At 43.9% G+C, this 15,652-nt stretch overlaps 1 protein-coding gene across 1 annotated transcript; it reads right to left on the bottom strand.

Annotated features, from left to right (window-relative positions):
• Positions 1-449: 449 nt before the first annotated feature.
• Positions 450-9,871, bottom strand: bmp3 (bone morphogenetic protein 3). Its single transcript, XM_061766895.1, has 4 exons — positions 8,701-9,871; positions 8,359-8,627; positions 4,999-5,903; positions 450-3,104 (listed from the first exon to the last, which is right to left on the bottom strand). The coding sequence occupies exons 1-4, from the start codon at positions 8,736-8,738 to the stop codon at positions 2,913-2,915; spliced, it is 1,404 nt and encodes a 467-aa protein (XP_061622879.1). The 5' UTR covers positions 8,739-9,871; the 3' UTR covers positions 450-2,912.
• Between the last annotated feature and the right edge of the window lie 5,781 nt (positions 9,872-15,652).

Here is a 15,652-nt window from a genome sequence, read left to right as displayed (position 1 = left end):
TAGTGTCATTCATGCACACCTATTGTGTACAAAATGTAAATATTGTAAATGTATTTGCTTTGTTGCATTGATGACACAAAAACAAATTACATAAACGATATTTTGTTGTTTTTTTGTAAATCTGTAGGCATAAACCCAAACCATGATCTCAAAAATTGTTGAATTTTGCATACTTTTATTCATTTCTTTGAATGCTTTGAGAGTTGGCGGCGTTGCCAGTGACGAGGGGTCAGGGGTCAAATGTCCGTCACATGTGAAGACCCCGCCCCTCTCTTTCCCAGGCTCCGCCCTCTTCACCAGATAGACAAAAATAAATAAAGCCATTTCCATATACAAATATACTTTACCAAGCTTATTGTACAAGCATATTCTTTTTTTCAAGCTAACATTCACACAAAAGACAACAAATGGCCCACAGTGTTTCTATGGCATGCATTGCTAACAAAAAGTACAAAATATATAAAAGTTACAACAAAAGAAAAACATCTATTGACCCAAAATAGAGCAAATATCTCTGAAATATCAAAAAGTTTTGAAATACTGTATATATATATTTTTAAAGAATAAATTCCACAATAACAGCTTTTTATTACAAATGGATTCCCAAGATTTGGAAAGAAAAGGCACTTGTCAACAAACAGTCGTCAGCATACAGTCAGCTGCAATATATACACAAAAATGTACAATATAAAGCGTACGGGAAGTATCTGGTCTGCATAAATAGATGTTTTGCTGTTGTGGTCTCAACAGTTAGAAAAACAACCTGAGGATATGTATTGTTTTGTTTAAAAAAAAAAAAACTTTTTTAAGCAAGAGAGGCGATGCACCAGCAGGATGTTGAAGGGGGTGTGTGGCCTCAAAGGTTTTTGGGGAAGAAGCTGAGAAGGAGAGGCACACCACTTGCCTGCTTAAACCTTTTGTAGTAACTTTTTAGGGGTAGTGGAGGTGTGCTAACTGGGGGTGCATGGATTCAAATGATTGATAAAGGTGATACGAAGAGGAACTTTAGCTTTTGGAACTGATACAGTTGTACAGTAAAACTGAATGAATTGGTCATGGTATCTCCAAATGGGGCGGCATGGTGAACGACTGGTTAGCACGTCTGCCTCACAGTTCTGAGGACCGGGGTTTAAATCCCGGCCTCGCCTTTGTGGAGTTTGCATGTTCTGCCCGTGCCTCTGTGAGTTTTCTCCGGGCACTCCGGTTTCCTCCCACATCCCCAAAACATGCATGGTAGGTTGATTGAAGACTCTAAATTGCCCGTAGGTGTGAATGTGAGTGCGAATGGTTGTTTGTTTCTATGTGCCCTGCGATTGGCTGTCGACCGGTTCAGGATGTACCCCGCCTCCCGCCCGAAGATAGCTGGGATAAGCTCCAGCAGCCCCTGACCCTAGTGAGGATAAGCGGTAAAGAAAATGGATGGATGGATCTCCAAATGTTGGTGCGCATAAACATTTTCTGTAAAATGAAATTTTTAATTCAACTTGATCATGTTTGCATGATTAAACATGATGCCTTTATGGCTACAACAAAAAGGGGGCGAAACATTCGGGGGGAACTAAAGCCAACAAAAGACTGGGCGAATAAGGCGAGGCACACCCCCTTCAGAGGGTAAGCTGAGCTTTGGGATCCTAGAAGTTATACAATAATGTAGTGATGAATGGTAAATACAGTTACAGAGGGCAAACTGTGGTACATGCAGCACCTCAAATGGACTTTATTTAGAGGGGGTACGTGGTGGAGATGGGCTGCGCCAACTCTGTCTTGAATGCAGAAGGGGGTGCGTAGCTTCAAAAACTGATGTAGCAGATTGAAGAGAGGGGCAGCCCCCACCCCAGAGGCATCAGTCCAACTTTGCTTAGGAATACAACAGGGCAAACTGTAGTGCACGCACACCTAGGGATACGTATAGACATTTCCGCTATGTGCTGACGGGTGGTGTGCAAAGACGAAGGGGTGCGCCACCCCCTCAGAGCTATGGGTCCAGCTTAAACTTTTCAATCTATAAAGTTGCACAATAAAGTAACAATGAATGGTACATACTCACTAACACTGAGAAAACTGTCTGGGGGTGCATATGGTGCATAGGGGGTGTGCCAAGCATGTTGCTAAATAGGGTGCATGGGTTAATAAGTTTAGGGATGGGAGGGGTTTCGTGGCTTTAATAGTTTGAGAAAGACTGACTTAGCTGATATGGTTAGGTGGACCCCCTTCGAAACATCACTCTGGCTTGGCTTTGGAATCCATAATGTTATACTATAAAGTTATATTATGATGAATGGGAAATACAGACTTACAGAGGGGTAACTTTGGTATGCGCACCCCAAGGGGTACGTATGGAACAACCGTCTTTTTAATCCCATTCAATCATGTTTACATGACGAAATATGATGCCTTTAAATGATCTTTGTCTTGAGTTTTGTGGTGCTCCGCAGGGAGGGCGCATTTTATAGGGGTGTGCCAACTCTGTCCAGATGTGCAAGGTGGTGTCTGGTTGAAAAAGTTCACGGAGAGAAGGGGGTGCGTGGCTTCTCAAGTTCGGTAGGGAAGGAGGTGCGTGGCTTCAAAAGTTTGGACAAAGACCAGCATGGCTGATGAGAAGAGGTGTAGCCCGTCAAATAGAATGGGTCCAAATTGAAGCACTGTGAAAATTCGTCCTAAAAAGGCATTTATCCTTCAGTGGTCCTCCTCCATGTGAGCATCTTCCTCGAGGACCACCACTACTTCCTGCTGTCGCACCCCCATCACCTGTAACCACATTGCGCACTCCCTTAGAGTGCCCTGCCAGTCAGGTCCGGCGTCAATGTGAGCAATTTTAAAAATAAGAAGAGGAACGCATCTTTTCTGGACTTGCTTCCATGGCGACGAGAGTCAGCAGGCGGTGGGGACAAAAGAGGGGTGCGCCAAGGGAACTATCGGCACGCGCAGGAATCCACCGTCATGTTGGGGTACACCTTGAGAACCACGTTTTTGTCCTCATCAAAGAAGAGGATGCTGAGGGACGACATCTTCTCCGGGACGCAGCACGGCTCCGGGATGCCGGGCACCACACCCACCGCCCGCACAATGCTCTGGATGGTGGCGTGGTTTGATGGCTTCAGCGCCTGAAAGCATAACGCACCCCCCCAAAAAAAGTCAGCCACAAAACACTGGTTTAAGAGGTTTGTAACAAATTGATTCCTCAGTGTTTTCACGATAAGACCTCTGAAAATAATTAAAATACAGCCTCGAAAGCAGGGACTCCCATGCTGTGGTGGTGCAAATGCCCTCCACGGGGTGAGCGAGATTAAAAGTGGAATGGTGGTGTGGTATAATAACTATTCATCACGATAAATATCCTAGTTTCCTGTACAAAACTTCACTTTTAACTCAAATTGAGGTGCATGCGGGTGTGAGTGAGGGTGCTAGGACTGAGAAAAGTAATAGCACATTTGTCATGCAAGCACTGCGCATTTTGTTCTTGACTGCGTTGCAATCTGCTAAAAAACGGGGACATTATTACAAACAATTTATAAACGTTTAGTTTTTTTTTCTTTTTTTCTTGCCTCTCAGTATTACCACTATTAAAATCAAGTGTTGGACAACTTTGAGGAATGCTACGAGTGGATCTCTGTGCGTCTTTTCTCGCAGAGCAATGAGCTTTAAAGGAGGCGTGTCCTCTTTTAAAACAGCAACCCCTGCAGGTGAGGAGGAGCGCGATGCCCCGGGCCGCTCCTGGCAATAATTAGCATGCACTACAAAGGCCGGGAATGCCAAGTCGGAGTGAATTAAGTGGTGCGCATTCCGGCCACGTTTAGAATCTTTGCCGTCTTATTAGATCAGAAGCAAGTTTTATTATTATTATTTTTTATGTATATTGACTAGAAACATGACATGATGCCTTCAAGGACCTTTTAACTAAGTTGATAGAATCTTTGCTGTTTGCATAATGTGGGCCACATTATCTATAGGAGGAAAAGTGGTTGTTGGCATGATGCTGCATGCTACTGGATCAGTGGCCACATCAACCATGTTGCTCTGCTCAACAGTGAGAAAATAAATTATACTTACCGACCAAACTACCTCACGTTACCCACTTCAATACCTATTTACCTACTTAACTAACTACCCACGCACCGGCAGACCAACCCACCTATCTACCAAGCTACCCACCTACCTACCAACCTATCAAATGCACTCACCCACTATTATGTGACGTTAGTAATGCTAACATGTAGCCACCTAGCATTGTGATGCAAGGTAAAGAAAGGAATCTCCTGAATTTTAGACTCTTACATTTGCATTAAGAAGGGTTGGTGGAATTTGTGACTTACCGACCCAGTACCAACCTAACCACTTAACTACCCACCTACCTAGCTACCGAGCTGTCTACCCAAATAGAAAGCCATCTACTAATTGGGACATTGCTATTGTCAAGAAGAACTCTAGGGTTTGCAGTTTTTCTCATTGCAAAGAGTTGGTAGGTGTAGGAGGGTCAGTCAGCGACTGAAATTTGTTGGCAATTGTCCATTCCCGTCTTGTTTAGCCACATCTCTCGGTGCATGGCAGATCTTAAAATCAGAAATCGTTGGTAAACTGTCCAGTAAATCTAATCTAGACACTGAATCTAATCTCGACACTAAATCGGAGAACGACGACGATACCAACTAGGGGGACTGGCAGAACGTCTCACCTTGGCATTGGGAATTAGGAGGACCGAGAGCAGTAGTAGTGGTAGTACCTAACTACTTACCCAGCTACTCATGCTCATACCTACCCATCTTCTTAACGAGGGTGAGTGCAATTTAAGGACCTACCTAGACACCTACCACAACCTTTGGCCCTATGTAGACACCTACCTACCTACCTACCTACCTAATGTCATCCATGAAGTTTACATGTTTTTGTACCAGTGTGTAGTGGTTCAGTTGCATTTTAGGTGCATTAAAAAAAGATTTAGACACTAAATTGGAGGGTAAATCCAGACAGGTCTGGAGGAAGACTGGCAGAAAGTCTCACCTTGGGCATGGGGAACTGGCAGGACCCGGAGCAGTAGTAGGCGTCAAAAGACTTTGGCGAAATAATCCACTCGCTCCAGCCGATGTCAGCAAAGTCTACTTTGAGGTAGCGGCGTGCGCAGTTCCGGGGCTCATTCCACTGCTTCTTCCGGGCCTTCTTGATAGTGTGCTCGTCAAACTGTAGCAGGGGCATCTTGTGCCTTGGGTTCTTGCGGCTCTTTTTGCGCAACGGCCGCCGGGCCTGCTTGCTCTGGAAGGGCTCATAGGGACTGGACTCATCCCAACCGGTTGTCTCATAGGGGTACTCAGGTCCAGGGAGCTCGTTGTTCTGCAGGGGGAGCAGGACGTTGATGGCACGCTTGGGCCTGGAAGAGCTCCTCTGCGGTTCCGTCGCGTTCCGCCCACGTTGCCCTACCTTGGGGTCCCCCACCGAGGGATTCCTCCTGAGGGTGGCCACCACGCTCTCGGGCTCAGAGATGGCCGAGTCATTGGCGTACACGAGGATGTAAGGGGAGCGGTCAGCCAGGAGCTCCTTCCAGGGCCGGGGTCCCCGCGAGGCCACCTCGATGCCGATGAGGAGCTGGTGATGTGCCTTGGCCTGGTTGACCACCCTGGTGATGTCCTTCCACTGCCAGGAGATGAAGTCCTGGTTGTGTGTGGACACATTGATGCGGAACTGGCCCAGAGTCCTCAACTGGTCAGCCTCAGGGGCAAAGCTCCAGATGACGGCGTGGATGTGGCTGTGCCTGCGTGGGCCATGGAAGACGCAGCCTTGGGGTCTGGAGCAGGACCAGCTGCCATTGTGGAGGTCCCCGATATAGTAGTGCAGTGTGGCAGAAAGGACATCTTCGGACTTAGTGAGCGACGTGAGGTTGAAGATCTGAAGCCGCTTCTTGTTGATCACCCCTGAAAGTACAAACACGCGGATAAGAGACAACAGCCAGGATAGAGGGACAAACTTAAAGCAAATTTTTCAGGTTAGCCTTCGAGTAGATAGCTAGTCAAAAGTGTTGCACCCCTGCAAGACTGCCTACCTCCCTGTCGACCAACCAACCAAGCGACCACCCGACCTACATACCGACCAACCAAAGAACCAAACTCCTATATAGACCTTTCTACCTAGCTAGCTACCAATTAATGACCCTACCGACCCATCTACTGACTCATATACCTACAAACCCCAATTCCAATGAAGTTGCACGTTATGTAAAATGTAAATAAAACTTAATACAATGATTTACAAATCTTTTTCAACCTATATTCAATTGAATACACTACAAAAACAATATATGTAATGTTCAAACTGATTAACATTTTTCTTTTTGCAAATATTCTCTCATTTTGAATTTGATGCCTGCAATACCTTTCCAAAAAGCTGGGATAGGGGCAACAAAAGACTGGGAAAGTTGAAGAATGCTAAAAAAAAAAACCCCACCTGTTTGGAACATTCCACAGGTGAACAGGTTCGCTGCAAACAGCTGACTGTTATTATTGGGTATAAAAGGACCATCCCAGAAAGGCTCAGTTGAAACATTAACACAGTTTGTCGCTACATTTACAAATGCAAGTTAAAAAAAGCGAAAGCCATATATATAAACAACACCCAGAAATGGTTATGGGCCCAAGCTCATCTGAGATGGACTGATGCGAAGTGGAAAAGTGTGCTGTGGTGTGACTAGTCCACATTTCAAATTTTTGGGGGAAATCATGGACATCGTGTCCTCTGGGCCAAAGAGGAAAAGGACCATCCGGATTGTTATCAGCGCAAAGTTCAAAAGCCAGCATCTGCAATGGTTTGGGGGTGTGTTACTGCCCATGGCATGGGCAACTTACACATCTGTGAAGGCACCATTACTGCTGAAAGGTACATTACAGGTTTTGGAGCAACATATGCTGCCATCCAAGCAACGACTTTTTCATGGACGCCCCTGCTTATTTCAGCAAGACAATGCCAAGCCACACTCTGCACGTGTTAGAAAGGTGTGGCTTTCTATTAAAAGAGCGTGGCTACGAGACGACCTGTCTTCCATTGAAAATCTGCGGCGCATTATGAAGCGCTAATTATGACAACTGAGACCCCGGACTGTTGAACAACTGAAGTTGTACATTATGCAAGATTGGGAAAGAATTCCACCTACAAAGCCTCATATCCCAAATGCTTATTGAGTGTTGTTAAAAGGTGATGTAACAGAGTGAACATGCCCGTCCCAGTTTTTATTGGAATGTGCTCAAATTCAAAATGAGTAAATATTTGCAAAACACCCCAAAGTGGATCAGGTTGAACATTAAATATCTTTGTCTTTGTAGCGTATTCAATCGAATACAGGTTGAAAAGGAATTTGTAAATTATTGTATTCTGGTTTTATTACTGTTTTACACAATGTCACAACTTCATTGGAATTGGGGTTTGTACCTTCCTTCCTACCTACCTACAATTGCATTTAACAAAGGTTAGTGCGACTTATGGACTTACCTAATCACCTACCTACCTACTTACCTACCTACTAACAACGGACCAACCCATCTACCTACCTACCTACAAACCTACCTACTCATTCACCTACCTACTCATTCACCTACCTACCTGTCTACCTATCTACTTACCTACCTAGTACCTACCTCCCTATAGTAGCATTTAGTGACCTACCTACCATCCTATCTACCTACAGTAGCATTTAATGAAGGTTACTGTGACTTTTGGACTGACCTAAACACCTACCTACCGACTAACAACTGACCAACCCGTCTACCTACCTACCTACCTACCTACCAACTTAACAAACAACTCTTATCAAAAATGCAATTACAATTATTATCAAAATTATTATAAAGACAATTTTCAATAATTGGAGGTGTCCCTAATGAAGTGACCTGTGAAGCATGTCTCGTTCCAATCAACAGGGGGTAGCAAAAGACAACATAACCAAAGCATAGCGACCCTTCTCGCTTTAACTGACTGACTTTCATCGTTTTAACAAAACATGAAATTGTTAGACCATATAGTAAAGTAATAATAATAATACCACCATTTAAGTCAATTGTAAACTACAAAACAGGAATTATAACACCTTTGCAGGATATAAAACATGATAAGTATTTGATGTGACATTTAAGAAATTGTCATAAAAATGAGAGGAAAAAAGAGAATTACAGCATGCTTTGCTGGCTGAAGATGAAGTTGTGGTGAAGGCAAAATGTTGCGACAGGTGGATTTACGTCCATTTGTAACGACTTTGTGCAGGACAAGCAAAGTCAACTTTTTGAGCATTTGAGCATCCGTGGAGCTTTACAAAAATATTTTAATGGTTCATTTTGCAGAAGCCATTTTTTTGTGCGTTAAAATAAAGGTTGTGGTACGTACCCCAGTGCGCCTTGAAGCTGCGCACCGTGTTGCCGTTCTTGTAAGCGAATCCCGCCTTGTTGTACTTGTCGTAGAGCATGTGCATGTGCTCTGTCACCGTGTCCTGGGACAGCCGCTCCCGGTCCCCCGCAACCACTGGAGCTACTGGAGCAGCATGCCTCCGCTCGGCCTCGTGCGTAAAATCCGCCTCCGCTCGGAGCAGGGCGCAGTATCCGAAGCGTGCGCAGCAGACCCACGCGGAGAGCACGACCAGAACCAAAAGAGCCATCCTGGACGTGGACGCGAAGACGACCTGAAGCACTTTTTAGAAGCTTCCCACAAGTTCCCACAAGCGCTTCCTACCTCCGACAGGACTGAGCATCACCCGAGTGGGGAACCATCACAACCAGCGAGAGGCACGGTAAAGACCAGTGCAAGGTGACCGAAAAATCAGACGCGGCGCTCGGCTACGACTCCCAGGCAACTCCGCGCTGAAGTGAAGAGAAACCGACCAAGCAGTCAGACAGCTCAGCTTAGCTTTCATTGAAGCTCCAGGATGTTGAGCTCGCTATTATAAGGCTGCTGGGACCAGCTGGGATTCTCTCTCGCACGCACACGCACCCAATGAGAGAGAGAGAGAGAGAGAGAGAGAGAGAGAGAGAGCGAGCGAGAGAGCGAGAGAGTTTCCTGTTCAGGAGACTTTTACGCACACACGCACGCCCAAACCCTGGGAAAAAAGCAGCTGATTCCTCTAGTTGAATTCAATAACATTCCACCCATCACTCTTTTCCAAGATGCGCACCCTCTTCTGCAGAAACGAAATGGCGCACACCCTCTTCCCTATCTCTTCCCCACACACAGAGTTGTGCAAAAAAAAAAAAGAAAAAAAGTTGCTGAGGTGTTATGCAGGGAGAGCTGGGGTGCGCTTCCTCTTTGAAGCGTGCACCCATTTCAACATGTTGACAAGAGTTAGCGCACCCCCTCTCCCTTGCAAACACCCTCAAACAAATTTTGTTGTCCTTCCCAACTAATATTCAACATCCTGACAAGAGTTGGCGCACCCCCCTTTTACTCGGCACACCCTCTCATAAGCACACACCCTCAAAGAACGTTTTGTCCCGTTTTCTTGTAAACTCCCTTCTGCATCTTACAGAGTTGGCGGACCCAATTCCCCCCCCACCACCCCCACTCTCTGAAACAACATTCGGTGCACCACCCTTCATCCACCCACACCCTCAAAAATTTTTTTACTAGTCTTTTGCAAACTCCCTTAAACAGCCCGACAGAGTTGGTGCACAGCCGCTCAAAGAACATTTGGCACACCACCTCTATTCTGCACACACCCACTACAAATGTTTAGTACAGTCTTTAGCAAACTCTCTTTAACATCCTGACAGTTTTGGCCCACCCTGTCTCCAACATTTAGCACACCACCTATCATCCGCACACACCCTCAAAAAATGTTTAGTACAGTTTTTTCCAAACCCCATGCAACATGGCGACAGAATTGGTGCACCCCGCTCACCCCGCACACACTCCACCATCTCATTGCCCCCCCCCAACACACACACTTTAGTGAATCCCAGACAACCCCCCCCCCCCCCCCCACACGTCTGCCACCCCCTCTTGACGCGTGTGAAAGCAACAGCTTATTGTCCGCATTAAAGGCTCGGCCTCCCATTTAGCACACCTCAATGGCATTAAGCACACACATCCTGTACCATCATGCTCCCATCCGGATGGTGCGCACCCCCCGCTTTCTACCCCTCCACGACTGACGTTCTCTTTCAGGGGCGCTGGGGAGGAAACGATGAGGAAATTTTTCTGCCTCTGACATCTGATTGCAATAATTTGAACATGCAACGTCGTCCACACACTGAACGCGTTTTAAGACCCTCACATGGGGGGTCTTTGGGTGAGGCGGTGGAAAGGCACTTTGGAGGGGGGTCCAGCTGGAGGAACTCAAGAGTAAATGTTGTACAACAGTGGAAAGCCACTCGACTCGTGGAAAACATGCCTGTCGTCTGAAAACGTCTGAAATACACGTCAGGCATCAACTCTGCAATTGTTTTGTTTTTGTTCTTCATTGTTCATCGCAAAGATGATACAACTAACTAACTGGCTGTCAAATTAACTTGTGAACTGACTAACAAACCATCAACCAGCTTGCTCCAGTATATAAGTGACTGATGAACTTGCTCGAAAACTAACTGGTGAACTGACATAATTACCAATTAGCTAACTGACAAACTGATGGCCTAACTAATGAACTAGCAGGCTAACAAATTAGTCAACTAACCAAATGATAAAACTGGCTAACTAGCCAACTAGCTAGCTAGCTAGCCAACCAACAAACTGGCAAACTAGTGAACTGTTGAACTTAAGAACTAGCAAGCTAACAGAATGACTAAATTAGTTCACTAGTGAACCAACAAACTTGATAATGAACAAATGACTAACTAATAGCTAACTAAAGGTATGACATTTGCTATATAAACAAATGACAAACAAAACAAATGAACTAGCTATCTAAAAATGATGCACTAATCTATCTATCTATCTATCTATCTATCTATTATCTATCTATCTATCTATCTATCTATCATCCATCCATCCATCCATCCATCCATCCATCCATCCATCCATGCATGCATGCAACTAACTAATGAACATGCTAACTGATGGATTAATGAAGTAACTGACTGACTGGAAAACTAGCTAACTAAAATTGAATGACTAAGCGAGTAAATGATGAACTCGTGAACGGAAAAATAACTAACTGGAAAACCTATTTTAGTCGCCAATTAGCTAGCTCGACAACTCGCTGAAGTAAATTCAAATCAAGTTAAAAGCTGAGCTTGTCTTGTTGAGAAGCCAAAGTACTTACTGTATGTGTACTCTATCTGTCATCTTGTCGTCAGTGTCATTACTGTCACTCGCTGAAAGTACGACAAAAAAAGGAAAACATGTCAATTACTTTATTGTCCAATCATGACTATTTACACACGCGTGACACACACGCTTTACGAGATACCGACTCCACAATGCTGATGACCCACTGACGCTTGTTAGCCAAATCAGACCACCGGCGCAGGATTTACAAAAGCGACCAGGAAATGCGAGCACAGACGTGTTCTTTGTGTTGATATATTTAAACGCACAACTCGGTCCTGTCGCTCCAGTTTGTCGCGTTCATCAAGAAAACTTTGAATGCACTAAGCCCTTTCTTAAAACTTCAAAGTACACAGGAGAAAACAACTGGAAGAAAGACCAATCATGTCACACATCCAATGCTAGTGGATAGTTAGCTGAAGCAAAATGACAAAAATCCATAAAGAAGTAGCTGACGAACTAGCTGAGTAACTGACAAACTAGCGCACCTGACCACCTAACTAACGTGAACAAATGAGCAAACTGGTGTACTAGCTTAGTAACTGATGAAGTAGCTAACTAACCAACAGACTGTCCAACTGACAAACAAGCTAACTAATTGACAAACTAATGAACAAGCCAAATAACAAACCGATGAGCTAGCCATAACTAACTGAACTAATAAAGTAGCAGACTAATAAACTAATGAAGCAGCTCATTAACTAACTGACAAACTGGCTAACTAACTGGTTAACTAACAAACAGATTAAAGACACCGTAACAAAATTTTTTTTTGACACACCACAGAGAAGAGTATTGCTAACAAGGCTGCCAAATTTTGATGAAAAAAAAAAAATCACTTACTATACGAAATAAGGATCCAAAATTCTGAACAATAGAGCCCCGGTTTGGGCGTGTCCACTGAAAAAGAAAGAAACCACGCCCTGCTCGACCTTCACCTGTCAATCAAATAAGCTTCTTGGTTCACTGTAGGCAGCTACTGGCTGAATAACGTGCGCTACTGTGTTTCACAAACACTTACCGTTCCCTTAAGTGTATCTGTTGCACCAAGCGAGGCGTTGACGTAACAGACGGCCTGCCGCAGGTCTAGTTAGCTCATTAGCTTGCTTGCTCGTTAGATCACGAATGTAAAAACAGTTAACTTTCCCTTAAGTGTCTTTGTTGTGTGGCTGTATGTGCGGCGCATGGCGCGAGGCTGTGGAGTATTAGACCCCAACGCAAATTGCCTGGCTACTAGCGGCCAATTTCCATTGGAGCTCCCCAATTAGCCATCACCTTCCTCCGTGTGTGTGTGTGGTTGTAGGCATAGCTTGATGGCTAACTCCAACACTTTAGTGGTAGAAATGAGCCAAGTTATTATTAATTAGTAACTCGCAATTGAGCTCAACATCCACTGATGAAATGACGGCGCTCAGTATTTGTATAGTGGATGAGGGCCGACTCATGGCCAGAATGTACGCCCAAGCCCAAGTGTGTACTTGGGCTTGTTTTTAGTCCCACCCCAAAAATCTGTACAACTGAGATGGTGACAAAGTTTCACACTATAGCTCAACAATTCAGTAGTAAATTGTTCATCTTCAAAAATATTTAATGTATTTAGAAAACAAATCACGGAAATGACTTGACAGGGTCTTTAACTGACTGACCGACTATGTGATGCACTGAAAAAAGGTGAATTTGCTACATTTAAAAAAACAAAAAAACATTTACTATAACTTTGCTGTTCTGCTGCCACACAAGACAGAAAAAGGACAGAGAGAGTCGTTCCAGACACACACTCAGGAAACAACTCGACCAAAAGCGAGATTGTAATAATGCAGTAATAAACTTGCATTTCCAATTCAGAGAATTAACATGTGACTACTATTAAATGCCAGAGGTCTTTAGATGTGCCTCGCAGTGCAGCTAGGAACATGCGGAATGCTTTAAAGCTCATTAAACGTTCTTCTTCTTCTTCTTGTGAGTGTGAGTGGGGACATAAAAGCAGAGGGACCCCCACCTTCCCACTTCACCCAATCTCACAAAGCTCTTACGTCTTTAATTTGTTTAGATAAACTCAGCGAAACTCGCAAGGATGAAAGAACATGACAGATGGAACGGACGAAACATTATGCTGGCAAAACTACAGTAACACACACAATGTGTTATTTATTAGAATTGTTGGTATTAAAAAAAATACTTTAAATGTATGGATTGCATTCATTTTAATTGCATTTGTACCAAAATTAAACCTTTACAATTCTAATAAAACAGTAAACCAGTAACACCCACAATTAATTTATTTATGCTTTATGTTCTTGAATGTCCCCTTTCTATATTAAAATTTGTCTTTCAGGGGTCTTTCAAATACCAGCAATTATGAGCGATTTTGTCTAATTGCTAACAAATTTGAACCTCATATACTAGACAGATGTACAACACTAAATTGCCAAGATTGTGATTTTTCGGGCATTGCGTATGATCCGAGCATGTGGTGAAATTTGATGACTTAGGGTTAACTCTTAACAACTCAACCACTTTTTTTTTAATTTTTTTTTTTTTAAAGAGGCTCTAAGCAGATATCCGTGTTTCTAAATACATTACATATATTTGAAGATAAATGCTGAAAATATATGCGATGACTTAAAACAATATACAGTAGCTTAGGCACCTTTTTCACCGTTTGAATTTTCTTGATTTTGTGGGCGGGGCTAAAACACTTTTTAGTGCGAGTCCCCTCCCCCACTAATTAAGGACAAAGTAACATCATTTCATTTGGCTGCTGCTCAGTTGTGAGTTACGTAGCTGTGCTTAGCCTCCATAAAAAGGCCCATTTACCACTCCAGTGAGCAGTTAGCAAGCAAACGATGGCGACAAGCCCAAAAGGCATCTTCACGGGTTGCCTCAATTTACCGAAGAGCTCAGTGACTTTTTTTCAAGCTCCCAAAAAATGAGGAAATAAAAAAAAAAGCGATGGATTGACTTTAAAGACACAAGCAGATGGTGAGCTGAACGTCGCCACCCGCAGACTCAGCAGTGCACATTTTATGACAGATAGTTTTGTAAATTTTCACCAGAGACAATATGGCTTCATGGGTAACTTGACACTAGTGAATGAGGCAGTGCCGACTGTCTAACTACCTGGGCGTCCTCCTACCGTCCCGCTGTCGTCAGGTGCTGTGTACATTATGTCACCAACAACGAGGGTAAGTTAACTTGTGTGCTTATTTTTATGATTATAGTCCACAATAACCACTCAATTTTGAAGTTGACCCTCCTAGCATGATTTTACATCATATAAGCTATCACCCGCTCAGTATGTTTGATTCCTTTTGGAATATTAAGAACCCTAGACACAGGAAGTCAGCCATTTTGTTTTGAAGGGGCCATTATACATGAAATTTGTTAGCCGGCACGGTGGTCGACTGGTTTGCACATCTACCTCACAATTCTGGCAACTGGGGTTCAAATCCCGGCCTCGCCTGTGTGGAGTTTGCATGTTCTTCCCATGCCTGGGTGGGTTTTCTCTGGGCACTCTGGTTTCCTCCCACATCCCAAAAAACATGTGTGGTAGGTTGATTGACAACTCTAAATTGCCCGTCAGGTGTGAATGTTTCACTTGTTTGTTTATATGTGCCCTGCGATTGGCTGGCGACCGGGTCAGGGTGTTTCCCTCGCCTCCCGGCCGAAGAAAGCTGGGATAGGCTCCAGCAGCCCACGACCCTAGTGAGGATAAGCGGTAAAGAAAATGGATGGATGGATGAAATTTGCTAAAGATGTGTATCATGAGCAAACCCACAAAAAAAGTCTCAAGAAGACATGATTGAAAACAAACAGCAAGTCTTCCATTTTGATTTGAAGCGGTCATTTCGGGGCCAATTTGGCCATTCTCAATGGTCCTTCGAATTATTTAAAAATTCAGCCTCCAAAACCATTTTAACCCAGCAGTATGACATTTAGTAGACATGTCTACCACGAGTAGACCCACAAAAAAGTCAGAAGAAGCCATGCCAGAAAACATACTGGAAGTCTACAGTTTTTCTTGGTATGGGCCATTTCCGGGTCAATTTTGCCATTTTCTGTGGTCCTTTGAATGTTTTTTGTTGTTGTTGAAAATTCAGCCCCCAAAGCCATTTTAACTTAGCAACATGAAATTGAGTAGACACGTCTATCAGGAGATCACAAAAAAGTCTCAAAATATTGCGAAAAAGAAACAGGATTTTCTGCCTTTTTTGTTTGAAGTATCCATTCCAGGGGTCCTTCAAGGACAAATGTTTTTCAAAGATTTTATCTGATTGCCACTAAATTTTAACCATGTATACTAGACAGATAGATGACACTAAATTGTCTGAAAAAAAAATATTTTCCATCCTTGCGTGTGAGCGCAGCATCACAGGAGAACTTTGATGACTCGCTAAAAAACACACAACTCAACTCCACAGGG

Source organism: Phyllopteryx taeniolatus, chromosome 3, assembly GCF_024500385.1.
Source record: "Phyllopteryx taeniolatus isolate TA_2022b chromosome 3, UOR_Ptae_1.2, whole genome shotgun sequence".
Lineage (NCBI taxonomy): Eukaryota > Metazoa > Chordata > Actinopteri > Syngnathiformes > Syngnathidae > Phyllopteryx > Phyllopteryx taeniolatus.
The sequence above is the reverse complement of the archived record's forward strand: the minus strand, read 5'-3'. Positions and strand labels throughout refer to the sequence as shown.

What these genes read in the sequence shown, in the direction of transcription:
- bmp3 (XM_061766895.1), bottom strand. Translation starts at nt 8,738, where the DNA reads ATGGTTCCCCACTCGGGTGATGCTCAGTCCTGTCGGAG. An exon ending in GATGCTCAGTCCTGTCGGAG is followed by an intron (nt 8,628 to 8,700) that starts GTAGGAAGCGCT and finishes GTCCACGTCCAG; the next exon opens with GATGGCTCTTTTGGTTCTGG. An exon ending in CAGCTTCAAGGCGCACTGGG is followed by an intron (nt 5,904 to 8,358) that starts GTACGTACCACA and finishes TTGTACTTTCAG; the next exon opens with GGGTGATCAACAAGAAGCGG.